This window comes from Delphinus delphis, chromosome 4 (assembly GCF_949987515.2).
Source record: "Delphinus delphis chromosome 4, mDelDel1.2, whole genome shotgun sequence".
In the NCBI taxonomy this organism is placed as follows: domain Eukaryota; kingdom Metazoa; phylum Chordata; class Mammalia; order Artiodactyla; family Delphinidae; genus Delphinus; species Delphinus delphis.
In genome coordinates, this window is record NC_082686.1 from 75,506,483 (window position 1) to 75,533,819 (window position 27,337).

A 27,337-nucleotide genomic window follows, 5' to 3' on the forward strand; every position below is an offset into this window, starting at 1 on the left:
GGGAGCCAATGGTGTAAAGCCCAGTCTGAGGATGGGAGGAGACGAGATGAGATGTGCCAGCTCAAGCAGTGAGGAAGGAAAGAGGGTGAATCCTCCCTTCCTGCACCTTTTTGTTGTGTTCAGGCCCTTGACAGGTCAGATGATGCCCACCCACATTGGGGAGGGCCATCTACCTTACTGAGTCTACCAATTCAAATGCTAATCTCATCTGGAAACACCCTGCAGACACACCCCCAGATTTGGGCATCCCCTGATGTAGGCAAGTTGGCATCTCAGGTGAACTCTCCTAGGCTGTTAGAATTGTTGATCCGTTACTTAGTTCCTCCAGAGTAATTTCTAATTTTTCAAAGTTTTAATTTACCCATTTCTTCTTTTGACCCTCATTTGATCTCATCAGTAGAGAGACATTGTTCCTCTTTCCAGGTTAGCAAATTGGGCATGACAGGTAATGAACCTTCCTCACCGCACAGTGAATTAATGGACGATCAGGATTAGAGCCTAGATTCCTTAAACTGATTCCATTTTCTTTCCTTTAATTGGATTGTAAATTTTGCTAAACCAGTTCTAAAAGAGTAGTCCTGGACCAGCATCAACGGGGAACTTGTTAGAAATGCACGTTCCCAGGTCTTCCACCAGAACTACTGAATCAGAAACTCTGGTGGCCGAGGCCCAACAATCTGTGTTTTAATAATTTCTGCAGATGATTACTCTGCATGCTCATTAGAGAACCTCTGTAGTTACAAGACAGAATCTATTCAGTATCAAGGATTTCACTACATTTTGTGCATATACCAAATTCACAGAGAACAAAAAAGATGCTATTAAGCTAAAACTGACCATAAAAATCAGTACATCTGTCTTTTCCTGTTCCTCCCGTTTCCCTCTCTTCATCACTCCTACCAACCAGGTACTTTGCGCTGACTTTTCATTAAAAATGCTTTTCTGTCCCCTACAAAGCTGGCAGAGTTGTCTTCAGCTTTGATTCGTTCAACCCACATTACTTGACAAACGTGGGGAAACTAAAATCAAAAGAAGAAAACAAGAAGGGAGGGAGGGAGGGAGGGAGGGAGATGGTTGAACAGATAGGCAAATACTGGAACATTTCCTTAAAAAAAAAAAAATCACATGCCCAAACAGCAAGGTAAAAGCCAGTAATATTAACTGACCCAGAGAAGTATGAACAGAATACTATTTTAAAAAGAAAATTACACTTTCCCAGCATCTGCAAAGTTCCGGAAATTGTATTGGGAGCTTTATGTAACTGTTTCAGGCAAGTCTCATAATAGCCTTGTGAAAGAGGTAGTATTATCCTCATTTTTAATTTTTTTTTTCAAATGGGGAAACTAAAGTTTCAAAAAGTTCAGTACACTTACCCAAGTGTCACAAAGGTAATAAATCATGAAGCTAGGGTTCACATTCAAGCTTTTCTATATCCTAAAATTATGATCTCTCCATCACATCATCCACGTTATCTCTTAGGGTATCTTCCTCTTCCATATGCCTTCTTTACCTTAAAGCTGTGGAAATTTATCAGTGAATGTATATGACATCCATCCCACTATTTCAAAAGAATTACTGCAAGCAGCACGTGGACACTGGGGAGTCACCGATAAGAAACACTGTATCTGAAACCCAAATCCATTTCGGACTCACTTAGAAAGCATATCAGAAAAATCAGGTATGAATTTTAAAAATTTATATCCAACCTTCAGGCCTTTCTCCAGTCCTTTGGCTTGGAGCCAGTCCGAAACCTTAAAGAAAAAGGAAGGCATGACCTCTAGTGGAAACATGGAAAATGTCCTATGGTTTTGCTCGAGGGTTTCTCCCCAAACCACCCTTCCCCCCTTTTAAAATGAATTTATGGAATTTTTCATCTGAAAGGTACTCTCATGACAAGACTTGGGTCAGTGCACAAATGTCATTTTCGTAACGACCTTAAAATGAGATTTCTACATCTCACAGTCACATCACGCTTGGGTTTGAGTCCTTTAATGACCTCTCTCAAGCTGGCACTACTTTTTAAAAGAATACTTGTCATTTGGTCTTTTTCCCGCTTCACTAGAAAACCTAATCTCACTGGATGTTTGGAAGGGACACGGTATGCATATGGGTGTCTGTGTTAAATCCACCGTGTCTAAATTCACCTCCCGGGCAGTTGATAGCTTTGGAGATTGTACACTTCTGTCTAAACGGTGTGATCTTTGATTTCAAGGACTGAGCTGTGATTGTGCCCATGGCCACAGGTGTATGGCTGGGCTGCCGAGTCATACCCCCCTGACCCACATACGTGCTCCCGAGTGACGGTGGTGCTTGGGCAAAGTACCCTTAAGGATTTCGGTCGATTCTACAGTTGCTTTGTCCAAGTTTAAGATTGAACAGAAGACAAAAATCAGCCACTGTCTGATGGGTACAGGGAGTTAGAGGGGTTGAAAAAATAATTGGCAGGAATCTAACAAAAATATCTTTTTCATTCAAAGCAAACAATAACTTGGAGGTTGGAGAGGTAAATGAGTTCCCCAGGTGTGAGGCATGAGTGATGTCTCATCTTTCCTGAATCTCAATTACTGGCATGTTTCCAAAAGTCCCGCCAAAGTTGTATCTCTCCTGATTTGAAGGGTGGTTAATCTCAGCTCTTGAAGATTTGAAAGTATCACTGGTTCAGTGAACCCCTTCCTCTAACCGGACAGCTCTGCCTTTTCTTGAGTCCATGTAATGAAACTTCCTGCTTTGAAATTGAGGGAGGGACCAGGCAGCCTCTACTTTTAAAAGCATTTAAAGATTTGCTAGTTTAAAACACATATGTCTCCTTAGAGATTATGCTTCAGTCCTTCTGGGGTGGGATGGGGGGACCCATATTTTCCCACCGTTTGGTTAGTGACCCCGGCATGGAGTGAAGAGAGCCCTTGACTGAGGGTCAGGACTTCGCGTTTGCTTCTCAGTACCTGTGCCAGGTGCTGTGCTGTGTCACCCTTGCCCTTTGGGCCTTAGCAACATGTTCTGTCCCATGACAGTTGGAGTACAGAACTTTGGAATTCATTTCTGGTCCCAATCTATGATTCATTCCCATTCTTTGTGCAGGGTACACACAAGTGCAGCTTCATCCCCTGGAGTCCAAGAGTTACCGAACTGGCAACTGATTCAAACAACATCCTTCAAAAAGTATAAAGCGAAAAAAAAAACCAAACAAACCCTTTTATATCTTTCTTAGCCACCATTTTAGTTTACAATCTCTGGCTAGAATATCGAATTTCCCTTTTCATCCTCATACCATTGACTCTTGCTCTAGTTTTTGATGGTTGGAGGAAAAGTAGGTGAAATAAGCCATTTTCAAAGTATCACTTGTGCTTGTCAGCATGAAGAGACTCCCTTTTTGACTTTCTCTTTGACTTTTTTTTTTTTATTGTGTCAGCCTGGATTTAAAAACACTGCAACAATTTGACCCTCTTTCAAGTGATCTACTCATGCTTTTAAACTGCAAATTTCAACCTCCTGCACAGGGCTTTTTGACTAGTTGTTTTATAAGTCTGACTTCTTTTGATGTGAACATTTTCAAGCCCAAACAATGAAGTATGGTTTCATCCAGTCATTGAAGTAATTATCAGGTAGACAATTGTGTCTCAGAAGTAGATTCAGCTCTTTATTAGTGTGTCAGGCTGTCAGTACTTTTTTCCAGGTCTATTTTCCTTGGAAATATTTATTTGATCCCCTCGTCCTTCCTTAAATTTTAGGTACGGGTGTAATTGTACTAATCTGAACTTTTGTATGGAATGTTCCAGCTGTATACAGTGGAAAAACTTTTAAGACTTGTTAACTGAGATGTTATTTTTTGAAGTAGCAGATTCTTAGGATGTTACTACTTTGTTGTTTGGAAACTTGATTGAGGGTATTAGTACAATGAAATAACATTTTTTTTTTCAAGTTAAATGAAGATAAAGACAATAGGGACAAGGGGGTCATCGCTAATAATAGGTGTTATAACAATATGTGGATGAGTAATTACTAATTTTAGGTATCTCATTATTTGAAACTTAAAGACGAATTATTTTCTAGGAATGATGTGTGTTTGTTTAGCAGGTGTAGTTAAGGAAAGAGGGGCATTTTGTCAGTAACCCAGTCAGTCTAGGTGTAACTCAGACCTCTAGGTGTATCATCCATAGATTGCCCCTGGCAGAGCAAGCTTTACATTTTCAGCCCTTTCTTTCTCCTTCTGCTAACTCTGTAAGAAACAAATTGATAACCTGGTAAAGACCCCAAGTAACACCCCCTTCCTTCTTTCAAAATAATTGTATGTGATCAGACTAGTTTTTAATCTTGTTCAGGCCAAAGAAGTCTGTGTATATTTTGTACGCTTATCTTGGCTAGTCACTTAGCTGTCAAGAGCCAGCTTCCACGCCTGTACAATGAGAACTCTAGTGTTCTTCACAGCATTATTGCTGGGAACGAATGAGAAAAGGATCTGGGAACTGCAAAGCATCATACAAAGTAAGGCAGTGTTTATTTGGATTATTTATTGATTGAAGCCAGGTTTAAAAAAAATCGATTCCATCTTGGCTCCTGAAATCTTGGAGTGTGTTATTTGTGGTCAGAATGAAACAGTTTTGCAGCAAGAGCGGTGCCTTAAACCTCATACCATCAAAAACTGTTTACTCTGCCTTCTCTCTCCCTTATTCCTGGCACCTGAAGCTTTATTCATGGTTTTTTGTTTTGTTTTGTTTCCATCTCGGCTGCAACCGATGAGAGCTGAAACTGTACTTTGCAACAAGGTCTTCAATATACTCTTAAGAATCGTTTGCCAACCATGTTGCCTGCCCAGACAAAGCATCTTTCAGCCTGGGCTCCACCTAGGTGGAGCACATCAGCTCCCGAATAACCAGATTTCCTCCGGGAGACCAAAAGACAAGGTTTTGAGTTGCTGAGGGCAAATAGGCCCCGGAGTGGTGCTTTAATATAGTCTTATCAAGTCTTAGCCCTTTGCTAAGCCTGTTTCCCTAGAGCTTTCTTTGGAGGATTTTACGACTTTGGTTCCAAAAACTCTTTAGTAAATGAATGGAGTGTGGGCGCCACCTTCTGGCAGTTACTGGGAATTGTTTTATAAGACGGAATCCGTTTATTTACCTGCTCTGTTCTCGGGCATCAAAGGAAAAATGCATTGTTATAATCCTTTTTAAAAATCAGGTATTAGATTATGATCTTAGCTCACGCTGTAATTATATAGTAGCTTTAAAAAAATCTCTGGCTAAGGTTGTTGGCTGCAAAGTGGTGCTTTGGAAAATGTCCTAGAGTTAAATTATTCTCAGGACAAGAGGAGATGCCTTTAGGTAGTTACCATGTAGTTTACATAGTCAGCTTATTAACAGGCTCCTAGTTTCTCCCTTCCATCTCTTCTGAGTATGTAATAGGAGTCCCTAGGTTGCAGATATAGTGGCTCTGGGGTCTCTCATCATGTCAGGAAATAACAGTGTCAGACTGACAGTGTCAATCCAAGTATATCACTCTGAAAATTTTCACCCTTGAAGACTCCAGTAAACTCTTGATGTGGTAGCTCACTTGGGAGGTGACTGTGAGAAGCACGACTGTTCATGAGCAGATTCATCTTGTGGGACCCTCTGGGAAGTTGTGTAGAACTCAGAATTGTCCCACCAGAGTCTTGGGAAGCGGGGCACTTGTCTGCTGATTCCTGCCCTCCCCTGCTGTTGGATTAAAGTCAGTTCTCCTGCCTGAACTCCCCTGCACTTCCCAGTGGTGCCAGAGCAGAGATGACCCTCAGGCCAAGGAGCAGAATCATTGGCCTTAAGGAGGGAAGTTGCCATCTCACAGGAAACCACCTACCGTGGCTGCAGGTGCAGGGCATCAACAGCCTGTCGTACACATACACACTCATGTATTCACGCATATTAGGAAAAAGGTAAAATCAGTGAAGTCAATAATAGTAATAGTAAGTAATCATTTAAAATCTACTTTAGATATGAAAATGGTGGTTACAGTTTTAAAAGGTTTTGTCAGTTAGACAAGCATTTTGAAGTGTTTTATGGGTGAAATGGTATAATATCTGGGCTTTGCTTTAAAGAACTACAGCCAAAAGTGTGTGAATAAATGAAACAAGAATGGCAAGCATAATTGTTGAAGCTGAGTAGTGGGTACGTGGTAATTCATTGTACTATTATCTCTACATTTCTGTATGTTTGAACATTTCCAAAGTAAACTAATTTTAAGGCAGGACTTTAGCTAGCCAATGAAGTTTTAAAATCCTTTAGCTGGGTCTTTATATAAATTGCCACCATTTTTGAGCTAATGTAGCAAATCTGAGTGTGTCGTGTAGACCACAGCTACACTACTCTACACTGTGGAGTCCCTTTTTAATCAACAGTGACATAGTTTCTCAGGCTGCTGAGTCACAGCAGGCATATCTCTTATTGAGACTCAGGATAACAGGTAGTTTAGGTTTGATTTGGGTTTGGGTTGCTTTTTTTTTTTTTTTTTTTTTTTTAGAGAAGGCACAGAATTCGTCATGTTTCTTTCCCCGTGGCTCAGTGTGCCTGAGCTGAGTTTTGCACAGGAAAAAAGTGACGGTGGTAGATACTGCTGTGTCCACAAATGAAAAAGATTTACAACTCAGTAACAGCTTCTTGCTTTGTGGTTAGTATTTCCCTTGGTAATGATGTTCTCAGCCACTCTCTGTCCCCCCCAGTCTAGTAGTAAAAACTTAGGGGATAGGACTTTAAAATTTAGGCTTTGCTGTTGGATTAAAGTAAGCAAATTAAACTATGCATCTGAATATATAGGAACATTTTCAGAGTTTGTCTTGGGGGACTGAAAGAATTCCAAGGATTCCCTTGGAATTAAAATACTTGTGGAATGCTCTTTCAGAATTGTCTGAGTTAAATATGCAGCACACATACGTGCACGTACACATGGCTGTGTGTCACAGCACTAGATACTCACTTTTTTAAAAAATAAAGAAGTCATTTATAATCTTGTCTTTCCTATAATCCTTGACCCATTTTGCTTATAATACTTCATTTCCCAGGGACTGCTAAAATGAGCTTTTAATCGGCTTTAAAAATCATTTTAGGGCTTCCCTGGTGGCGCAGTGGTTGAGAGTCCGCCTGCCGATGCAGCGGACATGGGTTCGTGCCCCGATCCGGGAAGATCCCACATGTCGCAGAGTGGCTGGGCCCGTGAGCCATGGCCGCTGAGCCTGCGCGTCCGGAGCCTGTGCTCCACAACGGGAGAGGCCACAACAGTGAGAGGCCCGCGTACCGCAAAAAAAAAAAAAAAAAATCATGTTACTCCAAAATAGAATTTGTTTTATTTTTGGACAGAGAAATAAGCTTCCACTAACTGTTTCTTACAGTGTTTCATGTGGCAATTTTAAAGGTCCAAAGATATTAAATTATTTATCCTCTCAGGAGAGCCCATTTAATGCTGGAAAGCATCACTGGGGTAGTGAAAAGAGTATGGAATGAACCTGAATTTTCATCCCATTTCAGTTTTTATGGCCATGAACAATTTATTCGACTGTTATTTATCTTGATTTCCTCATCTGTAAAATGGGGACAGGATGACCTACTTCCAAGTGCCAAGAGGATAGAAGGAAAAGACATAGGTGAGACATTCAGCCTATACCTTAATGCATAGTAGAGCCAATCAATGTTTGTGCCCTTCTCAGAGAGCCCTTGACATGAGATGTACATACTTTGAAAGTGTGGTTTGTAAAGTCAGTCCTTCTTTTGTTCTGATGTGATCTGCTACTATTGTGATCTCTTCTTTTAAAATCGGTGGAGTTGGTTGGGGGATTGTGATAGCAGCTGGGTTGCAGATTAGAAATGACAGAGTAAAACAGATGAGAGGGAAGAACAGCCTCCTCCACTGGAACTTAATAAATACTCCCCTGGATTTCTTCCTGCACCTGTTATGGGGCCCACATGGCACGGTCGTCGGTGGCTACAGCAGTCTACATGGTATCTTCAGTAGGAGGCGGCTTTGGTGTTGGGCAGCCACCTTGAAGGACACCTATACTCAGACCCCATCCCATGTTAGTATTTTTAGTCGTCACCCCTGCTGAAAATGCTGATTGGTCATTTCTTGGGACAGGAAATGTACTTCTTCCACAGGCAGCCTTGCTAGAAGATTCTACTAGATAGATGAGCCTTTCATTTACCGATGACACTGATTTTTTTTTTTTTCTCTCTGTACACCTTCTACTTATTGGAATCCTAAAGTCCGTTTCTCCTTTACCAGGACAACTTATCGCATATTTGAATATGGATCTCATGGTCTTCTTGAATTTTTCATTCTCCAGGCGAAACAATTTGCAGTCCTCTTCATCCCCTTCTATGTTTTGGCTAGGACCTTTATTCACTTCCTTCAGAGTTATTATCTCAGCTTATAATTATATGTTCATTAGTGTGTGCTTGTTTGGTTAGTGTGGGAGTTGTTCATGCTGCTTATCAAATATTTCTGGCTCTCTGCTTTCCCAGCATGAGGTAGAACTGCAGTTTCTTCCCTGGGGTTGGATGGGACTAGTTTTGGCCAGTGATGTGTGAATGAAGATGACATATGTCCTTCCCAGGCCAAGGCGTTTAGCTGCCGGAAAGAGATCCCCCAGGGCTTCCTTTTCCTCCAGTAGAGGGCCTGTGAGTTTCTAGATGAGGGGTACTGTAGCCACCTGGGTCCTGGATGAAGGAAAGAAGAGCCCTAGCCAGCAACCTCTGATGGTCACGTTGCCTGAATGAAAAATAAGACTTTGTTGTTTGAAGTCACTGAGGTTTTAGGTTTGTTACTCAGCATATTCACATCTCTCCTGATTGATACAAATGTAACTGACACAAATGTAACTGGCTTTCTCACTCCACATAAGGACCATGCAGTGGGGACAGTGTGTTTCTTTTCACTGTTGTGTCTTCAGTATCTGGCATAGTACTGGCTCAGAGGAGGCACTGATACTGACGGGTCACATGCATGAATAAATCAAACCCAAGTTTTGAATCCCACCACCATCCTTGCAATTTCCCAGACTTGGCCTCCTTCATTATTCCTCTTCTAAAATATAGAGCCTACCCCCTGCCCATCAAACCCAGACTTCCAGTTTCAGAGTACTTAAGTAGTTGGCATATACATCCCCAAATGAGAAAGGAATACAAACCACACTCAGCTGGGTCACAGGCTGAAGGAGGGTACATTTGACTTAATGCTGAACATCTCCATTAGAAGCTTCTTGCTGCTTCTGAAGATCAGGAGACAGGTAATCTGGTCATCACTGGCATATTTCTGTATCCTTATGATACCGTATTGGCATCACTCTTACTTTTCACTTGCTACTGTTTTTATCTTTCAAGAATGAGCCTTCTAAAATGGTCACTCCTTTTGTAAACTAACAACCTATCTTTCATGCCCTGTTGTAGCTGTAGGCGGCTGCTAGGTGGGGCTAATGAGACACTCCTTTGAGTCTTGCCAATAAGTCTTGATTGGCAGAAACCATGAGTTTTTAAACTATCCTAAGAACTAAAAGGAGGAAAAGGCAAGACTTATTGGATGAGAAAAATGTTTTGCTAATGTGGGCACATGCCCAGAACCCTCTCTTTATTGACTGCCAAGTGAGTACCAGACCACACACTAAGTAATTTGGTGTGCATTTTCTTGTTTTAACCTCATGGCCACCCAGCAAACTTTTTTTTTTTTTTTTCAGTACTCAGGTATCTCACTATTGTGGCCTCTCCCGTTGCGGAGCACAGGCTCCAGACACGCAGGCTCAGTGGCCATGGCTCACGGGCCCAGCCGCTCCGCGGCATGTGGGATCTTCCCGGACGGGGGCACGAACCTGCGTCCCCTGCATCGGCAGGCGGACTCGCAACCACTGCGCCACCAGGGAAGCCCCCCCCCCCCCCCCAGCAAACTTTTAATTGTTATTCCCCAATGTCATTTAAGGAAACTGTTTAATTAGGTTGGTCCTGGATGAATCGGACTTGAGTCCAGGTCTGACTCATGTTCATTCTGTTCAAAATAGCTTAGTAAACTTTGCCAAGGCCCACCAATTTTTAGAACTTGCGTTTTAATTTTTAAGAAAGAAAATAATGAAAGATTAGACAGGCTTATTTTTTTTTCCAACCTGACTTTTGGATGATTTTATAGAGATATGCTGGTAGTATTTTCTATTACATTATATGGCAAATCTCATGATTCCCAATTTGTGACTGATGATGTGGTCAAGTTGACTGAGCTAAATGATGCACCCAACCCACAGTTGCCTTCTAATCCCAAAGTCTGTATTAGCCCCTGCAGTAGTAAAACCTTGACTGCAGGAGCTCATAGACTGTTGACTGCGAGAGCATCTTTCATTTACTGACACTCTTTGCCAATTACTGTGCCAGATGTTGTTATCTCATTAAGGAGGGACAATAAGCCATGAATACAACCCACTATGATTATAGGTGTAGAAAGTGCTAGGGTAAGAATTCAGATCAGGGTCCTTCACAGGGGTGTGTAGGTTGTTCATTTTGCAGGGCACTTGTTCTGAGGGAACACGAAAGGGCTGGAATCCAGCCAGCCTTCTACTGGCCAGGCTGTGCACCATGCTACCCGATGGCAGCCACTAGAGGAGGCATCCCTGGGCTAGCTTCAGTCTGGGTGCTGCTGGAGGAGAGGATGCTTCATTCGTTTCCCTTCATCTAACATGTTTTGTAGGCCTTACACGTGCTTAGAGGCTTTCGATAGATTATCAACTCTGTGGAATAGGAGTTGTTTGGCCAAGCCAGTTTTATAGATGGTGGAGAAAGGGAAGACTATATGGGGAAAAGGAACTAAATATCTACAGTGTGCTTAGACATTTCATATCAACCCTAGAAGAGCGGTTTTATGGTTTTATTTGTTCCTTTTGAATAGATGAGGAATTGGAAGCTCAGAGAGGTTAAATAACTTGTCAGGCTTACTTAAGTAGTAAATGACAAAACCAGGATTCAAACCCAAGCCTGTCTTGCTCTGACTCCAGTGTTCTCGCAGACATTATTAGTGTCAAGATGCGAAAAGATCAAGGAAGACTTCTTTGAGGAGGCATCTTTTGAATCAGTCCTGTTACTATATATATTTGGTCAATAGGTTATTACCATACGTGAATTAATCAGGTCTCTAAAAAGTTTAAATAACATTACCTGCAGTTGTCTCAGCAGTTATGCCAAATAAAACAGACTCTTTGACTTATGAAACATACTATAAAATTTTTAATATTAATGATCATTCAGCAGATAATTGAAAAGCTAGGAAGCTCCACTGGTGTCTTGCTTCTGTATTTCCTGTGTCTTATAGTGTATTTATTTGGGAATATGGGTAGCTTCTTGTAAGACAGGTCAGGTGCATCCTTCCTTCTGATAAATGTGGATGATGGGGCATGTTCTGCTGACTGTCCAAGGTCACACGAAAGCTGTGACCAACAAAAGTGCAAAGCTGGCACTTGGCCTTGAGACCTCTGCTACTTTCCTTCCCAGCCATTCTACGTTCATGTCAAGTCGGGTCATTGTCATAGGGAGAACAGTGTGCATTTGCCACTCTGACCGTCACAACAGATATGGGAATTAAAGGCAATGCTGTGACTCTGTCCCCAGGGCTGTGTGACCTTGAATGAGTTATTTCTCCTCTCTGAACTCAGTTTTTCACCTATAAAGTGAGGGACTTCATATAGATGATTTCTGGCTGTGAATAAAGAAAATTAAAAAACTTTCCCCAATTTGAAGTCATTAAAAATCTCATAGATTGGTGACTTTTTTAGAATAAGATGGCCATGCCTACTTTTTAGAATGTTGCTCAGACTATCAAATAAGTTTGACAAAAATATTTGAAACATAGATGATAATATTTTTACAGGAAGGTTTATATTGTTTATTAACAGCTAAGGAGACTGCTACCCTAAGGGAATGTATCAAAAACACAGAAGGACTTTGCAAAATCATCCCATTCTGTACCTTTCCTACTATTAAGGATCAGTGCCATAAAGGCACTGTTATTGGTGTTTCACATGAGTTGAAGTGAAAAAGGTAATACTTTTTTATGAAGCAATGAATATTATTGAGATATTCAGGTCTTTTTTATCTACATAGAAATCTTTTTTATATACATAGTCAAAGATATATAGAGAGATAAAATGTATTCTGTAGCTTTAATTACAAGACGTAAAAGTCTTCTCTCTTTGATAGATCTTTATCTCTTCAACATAGTTAAGAATTGATTTTTTTAAAGGAATCTATATAAGTACTAATTTCACTTATCCATTTACTAATTGAGTTCTCATAGATGTACTTGAGGGAAGCTGTGAAGATGGGAGAAGACAAATGATACTTAGTTCTTGTGCTCTGGTGTCAACCAGCTGGCATTATACGTTTGAGTGATGGGAATTAGTAATCTGAATTCAACAGAATGTGATAAAGTTTTGTTCTCTAGAATACAAGGGAGTCCAGGACAGACTTCAGTTTTTCACTTGATGTTCTGAAGGCAGTCAGCAAAGAACTAAGTGGATGATAGGGAACTCATTCCTTAAACTTGGGGCCCCAGTACCTAAAACAGTAGTTTTAAGGTCTTCATAAGTAGATACTACGAAATAAACTGAAATCAAGGAATCAGTTACAGGAAGGGAGGCTGGGAGGCACTTTTGCTTTGTGTTTTTAAGAGCAAACATATGCCAGTTCTTTCCTGAAAAGAAGAGACCCGCCCAGGGGAATAAGCTACTTCTCCACCTCTCCTTTTCTCTGCTGCTAACAAGCTCCCTGGCGTGTGTTCAACCTTTCTTTTGTTCCCACTCACTGTTTCCCATAATTTACTAATAGCTAAACAGCCAGAGGCACTTGATATCACACAAATCTTCTGTAATTACACAAAAAACCCTTAGATCAGTTCAGAGATGGCATCTGTTGGAACGAATGCCTACAGCCAAAGTGTACAGTAGAATTTTTTTTCCCTCTCAGACCCTGCCTGTGTTTTAGTTGCCTGGCAACCCATCTGGGATGACAGCTAACGTCAGCTGATTTTTACTTAAACTTAGCCCAGGAAAGTTTTCAAGGAGGGCCTTTGAGTTTGTGCAGTTCTGGGGAAGGCTCCAATTTGTGCTACCAAATAATCTGTAAAACTGTAGACTAATGGGCTCAGGCGGGCTAAATGATGTGGAGGTCTCAGGGGATCCGCCTCCGGAACAGTGTTGCCTTAGGGATTTTGTTGCTAACTCTTAGGAGCTTAGCAAATGAGCTTCAGCTATATTCTCACTACTGCTCAAGTTCTGTCTGCCGTTTTTAAAGGAATAAGAAATGTCCAACATTATCCTAACCCCTGAATATTAGAATTTAGCCAAATACTTTATACGGCTCTTTTGAAAGAAGGGTCAACATTTTAGGTGCATAAGCAGCAATTGGGAGGAAAGAGGAATATTCTAACAAGTGAAAATATGTTAAAACTTCTTCTTTAATCCAGTAGGGGGCAGAAAGGAATTTTAGCTTTTTTTCTCACCTGTAATTATCGGAACAAAACTGTGGCAATCCAAGGCAAAGTTCAGTGACACGTTTGTAAACAAGTTATCCCCAGCCCATTACTACACATGTTATTCTGGTTGTGTAGACAGGTTCTGGCTAGTGTGCTCAGAGCCAGTTGGATCCAGTCTAGGAGAAAAAGATGTATATAATTTTGAGTTATTTATGCCTAAGAGGGGACAATTATATAGTGTCCATATAACAATACTACTGATCAATTCAGATCTTATTTACTACTTACAACCCAGCATGTCACGGTTTTCCCCAGGTGTGTTTGGGGTGCTCCAGATGCTGGAATGAAACAATATATGAAATAATGAGTAAATTATTTCAAGATCAAATGTTTCCTTTTGAAAGTATCTGTACCTCCACGTGAGCCTGTAAAATAGTAAAAGTGATTTTCACCACCTACTCGGGATTCTGAAAGTTCCATCTTATCCTCTTAGAGCTACAGCCAAAACTTGTGGTGGTAGTAGCTGTTACTTTGTAAAGATGAGGTTAATACTGAAACATAATGACAACTGAGAAAAGAATCTTTTTCTCGGTGTCACAATTTCCACACTGGTTGCTGTCTGGCTTTTAAAAACCACTTTTAAAAGGAAAATAAATTGTTCACTGCTGATTTGTAGTGAAGGCTGCTTGGGTTAGTGTGTAGTGTTTTAGATTGGGTTCCTCAGGAAGCAGCCCCTGAGATGGAGTGAGGATATTTACAAAGGAGCACCCTTGGGATCTGCACCTGTGCAACGGAGGGGGCGGAAGCAGGGTCAGGCGGAGGGAGAAGTGTGGTGTCCTTCTCAGCGGGCCCCAGTGGGAACTCTGGGTGCCGGGGACTCATCAGAGTACCCTGAACTGGGGCACTTCCACACTGATTGGTTACGGGATGTTTACCTCCTACCCTAACCACAGCCCACGGTCTTAGTTGAGGTGGCTCTTTGCGGTCAGACCATCCTTGAGGGATAGGCACTGACAGCCTCAGCAGCTGAGACAAGAAGTCTTTATTGAAGAGGGATCTGGGTGCCCCATCACAGCACAGGGAGCGTGAGAAACAGCACACACCCCCCACCAAAAATCGGGTACACTGAATTCTCTTTCTGATGAATTGTTGATTCTTTAATGCTGGATAACTTATTGATTGCTTTAAAAAGAAAGTGATCGTTCGCTCTTTGTTGTTTGGAAAATAGGATTTTAAAGAATGAAAAAGAGCACATTTTTATCAGAGTGTCAGATTCTGAAATATAGTGGGAGCATAGACACATATACATGGTTTATTTATTTGCATTGGTATTGCCTTATGAATAGAAAACTATGCTGATTAAAAGTAACTACAATGACTAATGGAATCATAATTTGTGGTCATTCTTTTCGATCTTTCAGGAAAAGTTGTTAAATAAGTCACGGAGTGATGCTGGTAGTTTGTCAGATAATGAAGCACAGGTAAATCCATAATAAAAAGACAGGAAGCAGGGAAGGTAAATTTGTATGTTGGTCGTGGAACAGTCATTTCCGTCTCGCCTTTATGTATTTCATATTTAAGCCTATTAATTTCATCTGTTTGTTCCTTTGTCATTCAGTCATAGCTTCAATTGTGTGCCTACTGGGAGCGGACCCCTGTGGCTGCTTCATACATCTTGAGACATGGTTCTCACTCTCAAAGAGCTCATAATATCATCCCTAAAAGTCACATTTGTTCTATCACCACCAATCTCATTAGAAAAGTATACAATTTAGGGCTTCCCTGGTGGCGCAGTGGTTGAGAGTCCGCCTGCCGATGCAGGGGACACGGGTTCGTGCCTCGGTCCGGGAAGATCCCACATGCCGCGGAGCGGATAGGCCCGTGAGCCATGGCCGCTGAGCCTGCGCGTCCGGAGCCTGTGCTCCGCAACGGGAGAGGCCGCAACAGTGAGAGGCCCGCGTACCGCAAAAAAAAAAAAAGAAAAGAAAAGAAAAAAAGAAAAGTATACAATTTGGGAAGATGTTAAGTTTATGGTGCAGGAGATAAGTTTTCTAAAATAATGCTTTTTTCCTGAAAGGTCTGATGTTTTCATTGGCAATAAATATTTCAGTTGTTTTTGTGAAGTCAGTCTTAATTTGTTCAGGTTTTAAGAAAATGTCTGTTACATACTGAAGTCTAAATACCCATAGTTTATGTGTAATTCTTTAAATTAAAAATGGCGTTCCACGAAGAAAGCAGCTCATTTAGCCTCCAACTCAAACATGAGTGCTTTTCTTGAAGACAGAGTTTGTATTTCAGTATGCAGCAGAAGTGCCTTATGGTTACTTCCTATTTTGTCACATAAAAAGGAGGTTTGAAAGTTGGGATTCAACAAAATTAATCCAGTTTTCTTTTCCATTAAGGATTTTAAGTGAAACTGGATTATTACTAATTTTTAACTGCTAGTGCATGCCAATAAAAAAGAATCAAACGGGGCTTCCCTGGTGGCGCAGTGGTTGAGAGTCTGCCTGCCGATGCAGGGGACACGGGTTCGTGCCCCGGTCTGGGAGGATCCCACGTGCCGCGGAGCGGCTGGGCCCGTGGGCCACGGCCGCTGAGCCTGTGGGTCCGGAGCCTGTGCTCTGCAACGGGAGAGGCCACAACAGTGAGAGGCCCGCGTACCGCAAAAAAAAAAAAGAATCAAATGACTGTTAGTACAGTTGGTGCCACTGTCTTGACTAATGCTAAGGCACCAGCAATTTTTCCCTTCTTTACTTTTGTACCATTAAAGGTCAGCTCAAGTGTCAACACAGTGAAAAAGGCAAATAATGTATTAGCATTATGAAAGGAGTCATGACCTCACTGTCCTCTGAAAGTGTCTTACTTTCAGTGTCCACAGCCCACATTGAGAATCATCAGAACAGAGGAAAGTTAAGCAGGGTGAGGATGTGAGGGAGAGAGACGGCTTTGGCAAGAGATGGAAGAGCCAGGCGTTATATGGTGGCAGCAGAGATGGAGAACAGGGAAGGAACAAGAAATGTCGCAGAGGCTATATAGATAAGATTTGGCAGTAGAAAGGCAAGTAAGACTTGAAACTTACTAAGGTTTTTCAGCCTGGGTGACTGAGTGGATGGCAGTGCCATTAACCGAGGTGATGACTGGGGGAAGAGGAGCCCTGGTTTATGATTGAAAATGATACTGCTTTCACCATGAGAGAAGAATCTGCATAATTCTCCCATTTGGAAAAGGATGGATTCTAGCACCGATGAAAATGAACAACGTACTGTTGGCTGGGTCCGTGCAGCAGCCTAAGATCTGGTTTTGTATTGATAACGAATAGTGGCTCTTAGAAGCTCAGCACATTCTCGATTGATGCATAAGACTCTTGTATCTGTGCTTCCTGTAACAGTGTTTTCTCCTTCTGTTTTTAGGAATGGTGCAAAAGCTGGACCAAAAACTTCCAGTGGCCAATGAGTATCTGTTGCTTTCCGGAGGAGTCCGGGAAGGCGTGGTAGACCTGGACTTAGATGAGCTTAATGTCTATGCCCGAGGGACCGACTATGACATGGACTTCACTCTTCTGGTGCCAGCCCTGAAGCTTCACGACCGTAATCAGCCTGTGACGCTGGATATGCGCCATTCAGCCTTGTGCCACTCCTGGCTGAGCCTTCGGCTCTTTGACGAGGGGACGATCAGTAAGTGGAAAGACTGTTGCACCATCGTCGATCACATCAATGGTGCCACCAACTACTTCTTCTCCCCAACCAAAGTGGCTGACTGGTTCTATGACTCCATCAGCATCGTCCTGTCAGAGATACAGAAGAAACCCCAGCGAGGGATGCCAAAGGTGGAAAAGGTAGAAAAGAATGGGACCATCATCTCCATCATTCTGGGTGTGGGGAGCAGTCGCATGTTGTACGATATCGTCCCAGTGGTCTCTTTCAAGGGTTGGCCAGCAGTGGCCCAGAGCTGGCTAATGGAGAACCACTTTTGGGATGGGAAGATCACCGAGGAAGAAGTCATCAGTGGGTTTTACCTGGTGCCTGCTTGCTCCTACAAGGGAAAGAAGGACAATGAGTGGCGGCTGTCCTTTGCCAGGAGTGAGGTGCAGTTGAAGAAGTGCATCTCCAGCAGCCTCATGCAGGCCTACCAGGCCTGCAAAGCCATCATCATTAAACTCCTGTCCCGGCCCAAGGCTATCAGCCCCTATCACCTGCGGAGCATGATGCTCTGGGCCTGCGACAGACTTCCTGCCAACTATTTGGCCCAAGAAGACTATGCAGCCCACTTTTTGCTGGGCCTCATTGATGACCTGCAACACTGTCTGGTCAACAAGATGTGTCCCAATTACTTCATCCCGCAGTGCAACATGCTGGAGCACCTGTCCGAGGAGACGGTCATGCTCCACGCGCGGAAGCTCTCCTCCGTCCGCTCAGACCCGGCGGAGCACTTGCGCACCGCCATCGAGCACGTCAAGGCAGCCAACCGGCTGACACTGGAGCTCCAGAGACGAGGGAGCACCACTACCATCCCCTCCCCGCAGTCCGACGGAGGGGACCCCAACCAGCCCGATGACCGTCTGGCCAAAAAACTGCAGCAACTAGTGACTGAGAACCCGGGGAAGTCGATCTCCGTCTTCATTAACCCTGATGATGTGACAAGGCCCCATTTCAGAATTGATGATAAATTTTTCTGAGCGTTTTTGCTGCCTTTTTTTCCCCTCTGGTTCTAAAACTCTCATAATATGTAGTGTGGTTTGTGATGCCGTCTTTCTGTTTTTTACATATCCAGCCTAGGTTGGATCTGTTAAGAACACATTTTAAGTTTCCTGGTTCTGCAGGATGGTGCAGGCTCTGAAACAGTATATTACTATTTCATATTCTGCCTCTGATTTTGTTGTTTACTTTTTGTAGTTATTACACATTGTTTTGGTGTTTGGTTTTTGTTTTTTTTAAGGAGAACTTGAGCCATAGATGAAAATACCCATGAATTCTCTCACTTTTTTCTGTTTCATACTTTGTGCTTTCATACTTTTGTTCATGGGAGTGGGGAAACAAATCTCTTTCTCATGCTTCAGGATTCTCTTATTTTTTTGTTTTCCTTTTTTTGTCTTTATTTTTTTTAATGAGCGTTCATCACCACAGATATTTGAAAATCATCTGAACCTGGGAACTACCTGGTACGTTAGTTGGATTTATTTCTTTCGACCAGTGGCCGGGGTATTTTCTCCCTCTCTGCCAAACAATGTAGACTTTGAAAGTGGTAATGCTATAAATTGTGTTTGGAGCAACTTCATTGAATGTAATTGTCCTTAAATCAGAACTTTGGATGGTTTGGAAGGGTGTCTTTGACAACTTTCCAGATAGAATTAAGGTTTCCAAATGGTAGTTTTAGTGTGTGTAATTATTTGAAGCCTTATTTAAATCCTATTAAAGAATATACCATTATAATTGTTATTTGCACTAATGAGATTTTTGCCATTGTCGGAGTTCCAATGCGTGTATTTCAATATAAATTGACATCCACTGTTGAAATGCTGTCATTTCTTCATTTAGCCCATTTGTCTTCATCAACAGAATGATTCTTTGTATTTGTTTAGTTCTTTAATTGTGGGGTCCTGTTTTGCCCTCCTTGATATTCCTGGTTCCTATCTTACTGAGAAATTTTTAAAGCTTTGTATTTGCTAAGTGACTTTATCTGAAGCTGGGGAAAGTACATGCTTGATACAGTAGTTGTCTTTGTATGTACAGTTGATCCTTGAACAACACGGGTTTAAACTGCGTGGGTTCACTTACACACGGATTTCTTCCACTAAATGTGTTAGTTGAATATATGGATTTGGAATCGTGAATAGAAGGTCAACTGTAAAGTTATATGTGGATATTCAACTTCACAGGGGTCGGTGCCGCTGACCCCTGCATTAGTCATGGGTCAACTGTATTTCTTTTGACATTATAGAGGTAAGCTTTTTTGTAAAGTCTCTTTGCTTCTACTGAGAGTTTTGAGGAAAACTGGAAGGAAAAATTAATATCAGTCCCCACATAGAAGATACCATGCTTGTTCAAAAGCAGATTTTTCTATAGAGCAGGAACCAGGAGATAACTGTGGGTGGCAGCCTTGGTGTAGAGGTGTCCTGTCTTCATGAATGAAATTACTTGCCAGGTTTAAGTGCTGCAAGGCATCGATTGGCTCCCTGTTTTGGTATGAACTCATGGCAAACTGTAGTGTTTGGGAGGTCAGGGGCCTGCCGATCTCTCAAAGGATGACCGTGATGTCTAGTATTGGAAAGGTCAAGCAACATTTTGATTTTGATCCTGAATGTCCAGTCTCACGGGTTGGATTTTGGCCGATTGAAATTAGGCATATACGGTCTTGGTTTTTGCATGGGAATTATTGTAATGCTTATAAATGAAAATGAAATCATTCAACCATCTTAAGTCAAACAAAAATAATAATAATAAAAGAAACATACTGGCCTTGGAATTTTGTTGTTGTTTGTTAGTTTGTAATCTGGAAACTATTTCCTTATTAGTAATCCCAACAGTAATTTTCAGTAGCTGTAGCCCTGGGCTTGCTGTTGTCTTTCAGGCCAGATGTCTATGTAGTGAATAACCAGTATTCATTCTTCCCTTTCTCCAGTTTTCCTACTATTATCTACCTATCCTCCACATAATGTGTCCTTCTTGGGAAATGACTTAATCCCCAGCTTCAGACGTGCACCCTGATTGGTGTAGGCCAATCAAAATAACCATTTTCCTGGCCACAATCATTAGTTAGGGATTGGGCATACAATGTCAGCTGCTCCATTCGGGGACATGCTCAGGATTCTAGCTTGGGATGCTGGGGGAGCAGCATGCACCCTGGATACGGAAGAGGAAGTACTTGGATTTGCTATCAGTACCGTAAACCTAGGGCTGGTAAGTCAGACCTTGTTGAAGGTGAGTAGAAATGAGACGTAGTCTGATACCTTTTCTTGTCTGAAACATAAGCAAATCATTGACCTACTAACCCTCTGTCCTTTTGAAGCCTGGAAGGTTGGTTAAAATAATGTTTCAAGTATAATATAAAATGCCTCAAGGGAGCAGTCATCATTTTAATGTTACCTACATATACTTCTTTGGGTTGTGGGAATTTATAAGCTATAACTCAACAGGATTCCAGTTCTCTGATGGGACATGTTTTTACATATTTCAAGAGTAGATTATGCTGGACTGTATGGCTTTCTCATCTGAAATGGAAGATCCAAAGATGCAAGTAAAGGTTGGTTTCAGAGTGGATGGAGCCAAACAGGACCAGATATTTTAAAAATAAGAATGTCCCCGAAATTACTGTGCAAAGTTATTTCAGGGAAAATGAGAGGCAGGTATATGTGGCTAATTTTACTTTCAGGTGGAGATGTGAGCAAACAGGGAGGAGGCTTTGGGGGCTCGTTGAAGAGCCCCTAGTGACTTCTTCACCAACCCCTTATAAACATACACACACACACACACACACACACGCTTTCACATCATGAATTGGAGGTTTCTTTAGGGTGTTTTGTAACACTTCCTGGAAGGATTAAGCCCATTGGCTGGTCACAGCTAAGTGCTGATTATTTTGGATCAGATCATTACCTTGCTGAGAAAAATTTCCTGACTTGGAGTTCAGCCTTGGACAGGATGGCCGGGAAGGAAAAGGAAGACTGTGCTTAGCAGCAGCTGCTGGGTCAGGGGGCTCCCTGCTGCTCCGTACCTCAGCGGTGGTCTTCGGGGAAGGTACTGAACTCCATCTTTATAAGCTCTCTCCAGAACCTCTTCCTTTGAGTCACCCAAGGGACTGCTTGTGTGGCTATTCCACTCCCCATCTGGTCATTACTGGGGGTCAAGGAAAGAATCCCCATATTCTTATCTGCAGGTAAAACTTTTTGCCATGAAATGGAGCACTAACTACTACCTATACTAAAGGAAGGGGATGGACATTATTTCCTGTTCCTGTTATTTTATTAATATCAGGTAAATACGTATATAGTTTTTTTTTTTTTACGTATATAGTTTTAAACTGATTGAATCGATGTAGTTAATGCTCCTCTCTGAGAAAAATAGCCAATTTTGAAAATGTACCTCTTAACGCTGTAATTTTCATTAGGTAAACAAAAAATGTATGATCTAAACCTTGTTTAGAATAAATATTCGCCGATGGAGAATTATTTGCAATATCTCTAAAGTTCTCTAAATTTCTACCTTCTGTTAATTAACGGGAAAAATCTCGTTTTTTCATTTTTTAAGAAAATATACATTATACGTGGTAGAAATCAGGCTATAAAAATTTTAACTAATTCTGTTTCTTTCTCTATGCCCATTTTATAATGATACCCTATTAGCAGTAAGTTCAAAAGCAGCATGTTTAATAAACGAGGGCATTTGCCATATGGCACTGAACTCATACTAATGTAGTGTGACCCTGGCTTTCTAAGTGTGGGCTGGCGGTTTTCAATCCGCACTTGGGTCCTGGCATTCATCAGACTTCAGGGAGTCCATGTGCCTGGGTCTGTGTGGTTTAGGGTAATGAAGAAATTTCAGAAAACTCAAATATTAATCTCCCGTATAAAAGCATTGATTTTCCAAAGATCTTTAAAGACACATTTAGCCGTCATTTGGCATGGCAGCTGAGATGAAAATATTTGCATTTCTAGACCACATTCCCTCTCTTTTCAGGACGAATGGATTCTTAATGTGGCTTGGGAAGGGAAGGCACCTTTTTCATCTGCCATCTTCTGTTCCACCAATTTATCACAGATGCTTAAGGGGGGGCCGAGTGTGGGTAGAAGCAAAACCTGTTTCTTTGACTTTACATTCTTATCTGTAAAATGCAGAATTGAGGCTGTTCCCTGCCTTTCTGGCTTTCACAATCTAAGATTAATTACCTCTGTTTCCAAAATAATCTCAATTTTAGATTTATAAATCCATCTATTTACACACATAGAGTATTCATTTCTGCAGAATGTCATTTTAAATATCTTATTTATTGCGCTGGCATATGTGGGGGGCCCAGCAAACATTTATTGAATACTTGCTGGTGCAGATCTTCTTGCTAGATGCTTTTACTCATGAACCTGTTTACGCCTCACAATAACTCTAAACATGTAAGGAAACCACAATTCAGACATTGGATAACTTGTTCAAAGTTCCAAAGACAGTTAAGTGGTAGGGCAGGGCCAACATTTGAAACCATTTGTCTGTTTCCAAAATTAAGAACATTTTACTATGCCACTCTGCCTCTGATATTAGTATCTATTCTTATTATTTAGATTAAATTCTGTGCATTTATACAGGATCTTCATTTAGTTAAAAGGTAAACCATAAATAACAGAACTTGGGTTAAACTTTTCTTCAGAGCTTTTCATCAGAGTAGATGGATCATTTAGAGAAAGTTAATTTTCTGTCACTGACAGATCCGGGGAGAAGAGAGATGACCATTGTGGGAAAGTTTCCGGCTGGGATAGGAAATGGACCAAATATGAAGTAGCAGTATCACCTATGAAGTATTCTTGCCAGTAGTGAGTTTATTCAAATTTTTCTTACACCTTCTACTTCATACAGAATTCAGAAACTAGACAAACAACTAGCACCACAAGGAAATAAACAAATCTAGGAGGCAGGTCATCTTGTAGACAACTCGTCTGGACTTTTCAACAATTAATACCATGGTACAAAAAGAGAGTGGGGAGGAGATGTTTTAGAGTTACATAATGAGCAAATGCTATCCATGATCCTTCAGAGGATACTGATTTGAACAAACCAGCTATAAAAAATTTTTTTGGAGCAATTTGGGATTTTTGAGTATGATATTAAGGAATTACTAGTAAGCTTTGTCAGGTATGATAATGGTATTGTGATTATATAAGAAAATATCCTTATTTAAAGACGCATGCTGAAGTATTAGGGAGTGAAATATATCTGTAACTTATGTTAAAATATTTCAACAAAAAATTAAAGCAAATATGGCAAAACGCTAAAGAAATTTATTTTAATTCCTGAGCTCAAAGGAATGGGCAGTAGGAGAACTGTTATTAGCAAAACACTACTCATTTTTCAAGATGTAGGGAGAGAGGTATTGTCTTTGAAAGAAAAAAATGTGCAGTTGGGAACTTAGTTACATTTAAAAATTAACTACTAATGATAGGTAACCAACAACTTTAATAGATCTTCCAGAGGCATTGATGTAAAAATGAAATACATGTAAATAGAACAGCTTGTATTTTTAGAACTGTATTTTGGTAATTTAGGGTTTTTTGTAATGTGATGGTATTTAAAAATTTTTCTGGTCATTGGTTGAAACTTTGACTAAACCTCTATAAAATCTTACCATTTACATTTTATAAACCTATACATTTATTATTTACATTCATAAATCTTTTCATAGAAATCACACTCTTAAACCAGATTTTATAAAACCAGCTATCAGTAAATTAAAGACATGATTTTAGTGATGACTTAAGGGCTGGCCCCAAGGGGCAAGATGGCATTTCTTGGTTATGACTGTCAAAGCTATCTTGAAATAAACAGGTTCGTTTGTGATCCTTGCTTCTTCCAGCCTCAACACAGGCTGTGCTTGGAAGACTGAAGCAAATATCTGTCATCATGAGTCAAGCTCTTCCTCATTTATGGGAATGAATAAATGCAAAGAAGCTTTCCATTTCATGTGATAATAAGAATTATTAAAAATAAAATAAAACACTTGGTTCGCAACCAGGGAAGCTTCCCGAATGAAATCTGAAATTCGCCCCTGTACACACAGGGCAAGAGCTGAAGAAAGGGCCAGAAAACTCCAGGTTGGTAGGTGGCAGACTTAATAAGCAAGGGAACTTATATTTGAGGGTAGGCTTGTCTTCGGTGGCTGCAGGAGTAGATCTCCACACCTGCCCCCCAGAATCTTTAAGTTTCCATAGAGGCTTTCACAGGGTTCAGTCAGTATCCAGTCCAGATGGTCTCAGCAACACTTTACTCTCTCAAGGCTGCATCCTTGCTCCTAGTGTGGGAATGGTGGGCGGAGCATACATTACCAGGACGAGAGGAGGGGTGAAGAGCCTCCCACTGCCAGGGTCCAGCTCTTGGGTCAGCTGGAGGTTTCATCCTCTTGATAATCTCTAGAAAACACACAAGATCTTCTACGGTGGTTGGCAGGTACTTTCTATAATGCTTATTGAAATTCACCGAATGACTGTCCTCTTCCCTTTTCTGGGTCTTGTTTGTTCTTGTCATTTATAAATTGAGGAGTGAGATTTGTGACCTCTAAGGAGCCCCTCCATGAAGAGTTGTTGGCTGTAGAAGGAGAATAAACACAAAGATAGGAGCTGGACACGAGGGAAGATTAATTGATGACACTTTATGACTAGTAGATGGAATTTGCAGACTCCAGCGGGCGCTCCAAATGAACTGAGGTGGATGGACATTTGGGGCAGTGCTCTGATAGGCTAGGTTAATGAGAAGACATCACTTTTGCTTATCCCATCCTTCCCCTCCCCCTTGTTTTAAAAATTTCACTCCAGGGTGTCATCATTGTTCTGTAAGTTCCCCAAGGCCAGTCTCATGGTCATAGGTACAAATCTCTCTGTGCCCTCCACACAGCTGTGTTTGTGACATTTTATAAAGCTATTGCTTACAAAAGGATTTTACTGGAAAGTTGAAACTGTTTTTGCTCTCAAGTTGCTAAATATAGCATTGACCCTGGGTAACTCACACATCAGTTTTGTTCAGCTTCTTTATACAAGAATTCTAAGAGGAAAAAAGCCATTTGGGGGTTTGTGTGACATGAAGCTAGATTGGGTGTATAATCCACTTAAATTTGATCTCGTGACTACTATGTGTTCACCTCGTGGTAGAAACCTTTGGGGCAATGTCTTCCATCATAATCCTGCGACTCTGACAAGATCACAGCATGACTCCAACCTCATACTGACCTTCCAGTCATTGTGTGTTTTTCTATGCTGATAGTGTGGGAAAGAATCATAACAGAAGTATAGCAGAGAGCCCAGGAATGGTTTCCTTATCTTCACAGTATAGGTCCTGGCCTACATCTCTGGCCTTTGGCATTGGCCGCTTCATTTTCCAAACATTCGATGCCCAGACTCGATCCTCCTTCGATTGTTTTTAACACCAGCTACGTAGAACGTTGAAAGGTCCCAGGTCATTACATGAAATTCCCTGTGTTCTACCTCCCACTTTTAAATATCCTGCAGTCTTCTTATAAACACAAAGCCTCATGCTGCACCCTCTCCTTGTGAGATTCTCTTAGACGTCCCTTTTCTACTTTCCTATTATTTGTTAGAGAATCACTATCTTCTAAGTATTCCCACCCGCCAGCCAAAAATATTTTGACAAGCTTTCTGAGGTATGTATTACAAAAATTATAGGTATTAGGGGGGGTTAAAAATAAATTTACAGGCTATGATTTTTCAGACTACACATTCTCCTAATTCCAAAATCCCATTATGCAACAACACTCCCCCGCATTAAGAATCATTTATGTACATAGAAGGGAAAGTGGGTGTTAAAGGACTTTAAAAAAATTTTTTCCTGTCTAAATTGATCTCACAGAAGTACCTGTCTCACTAGAAAGAAGGATTCATAAAGAAATGTCTCTATAGCTAGTTGATCCATAGATTTTGTTCATCCTGAATTTCCATGGTGGCGAGGGGCCACATGGAGTTTATAGGAGGTGAATGTGGTATGGGGGGAATCAGCCCTAGTTGCTCAGATATAAACACACACACATATATTAGCATAGTATAATATTAGGTTAGTTCAACATAATAGGAACCTTTGTTCTGCACCTGTCTTTCAGGGTGCTTAATGAATGAACACAGCTTCAGTTAGTGACCTACCACTATCTAGTCTTCTGACTTTATTCTAGTTACTTTCACTTTCTACTTCAGTTTTCCTGATTGTTATTTGAGTGTAATTTGAGTGGGTTTGTTTCTCAATGTCCACCTTAGGGATGGACTGGCCGTTGGGCTCTGGATCCCTCACCTTGACTCAATGGAGCATCTCTATTTTTATCTGCCTTCCATGTTAGAATTTCCCATAGGAAGTTATTTGAAGAAAAGTTGCCACCGTCTTGAATATTAAAAAGCACATGGTGCACTTATCTCTGAAGGTCCTTCTAGATTGTTAAAGGGTCAGTCGTTCCAGAAAGCAAGTGTTAAACAAATGTGTTGGGAAGAATGGCTAACATTTCAATACTTCATTATCCATTTAACAAACAGTCTAGTGAAGTGGGGGTGAATGGGAGGGGGGAACATCAGCCCTAGATTCGCAGATACAAAAAATAAGTCATATGAAAATGTCATAATTTAGAAGATGAAAACAAATACTGAGAACTATTTTTATATATCTCAGCCCACACTGGCACAGAAAATTACAGTTTCTCAACCTTGGTACTACTGACATTTTGAGCCAGATAATTCTTTGTTGTGGACGGCTGCCCAGTGCATTGCAGGGTGCCTAACAGCATCCTTGGGTTCTATTCACTATATGCCAATAGCATCCTGCACCTCCTAGTTGCCACGAACAAAAATGTCTTCAGATAGTGCTAAGTGTCCTCTGGGGAGCAAAGCTTCCTCTAGTTGAGAGCCACTGCAGGAAATAATTCTACCTTACCTTTTATTTTCTGGGAGTAGAGACAATTTCAGGTTTATTTCTATGACTAGCCAAAAGTAAGTAAATACCTAGGAAATGTGAGTTCAATTAAATTTGTAAGAGCAAAGTGTGGATGAGTCTTTCCATAGTCCTTCATTTATTACTTTTATGTTTGCAACTAAAAATACCTGCTCAAGCAGTTAACCAACATTTTCCAGTGTTTCAAGTATTGCCAGCAGGGGCTGTGGATTGTACTCTAAGATGTAACTTTTTCCCTCAAGAAA

General features: G+C 41.1%; 1 protein-coding gene across 2 annotated transcripts in view; it reads left to right on the plus strand.

The window, feature by feature from the left end:
* The window catches only part of MB21D2 (Mab-21 domain containing 2), a 105,040-nt gene extending 85,132 nt beyond the window's left edge, over positions 1–19,908 (plus strand). For both annotated transcript variants that reach the window (XM_060009954.1, XM_060009955.1), the window contains exon 2: positions 16,869–19,908. In XM_060009954.1, coding sequence (XP_059865937.1) covers positions 16,869–18,133 — 1,265 coding nt within the window. In that variant the 3' untranslated portion in view covers positions 18,134–19,908. The remainder of the gene's footprint in view (positions 1–16,868) is intronic.
* The last annotated feature ends 7,429 nt before the right edge of the window (positions 19,909–27,337 follow it).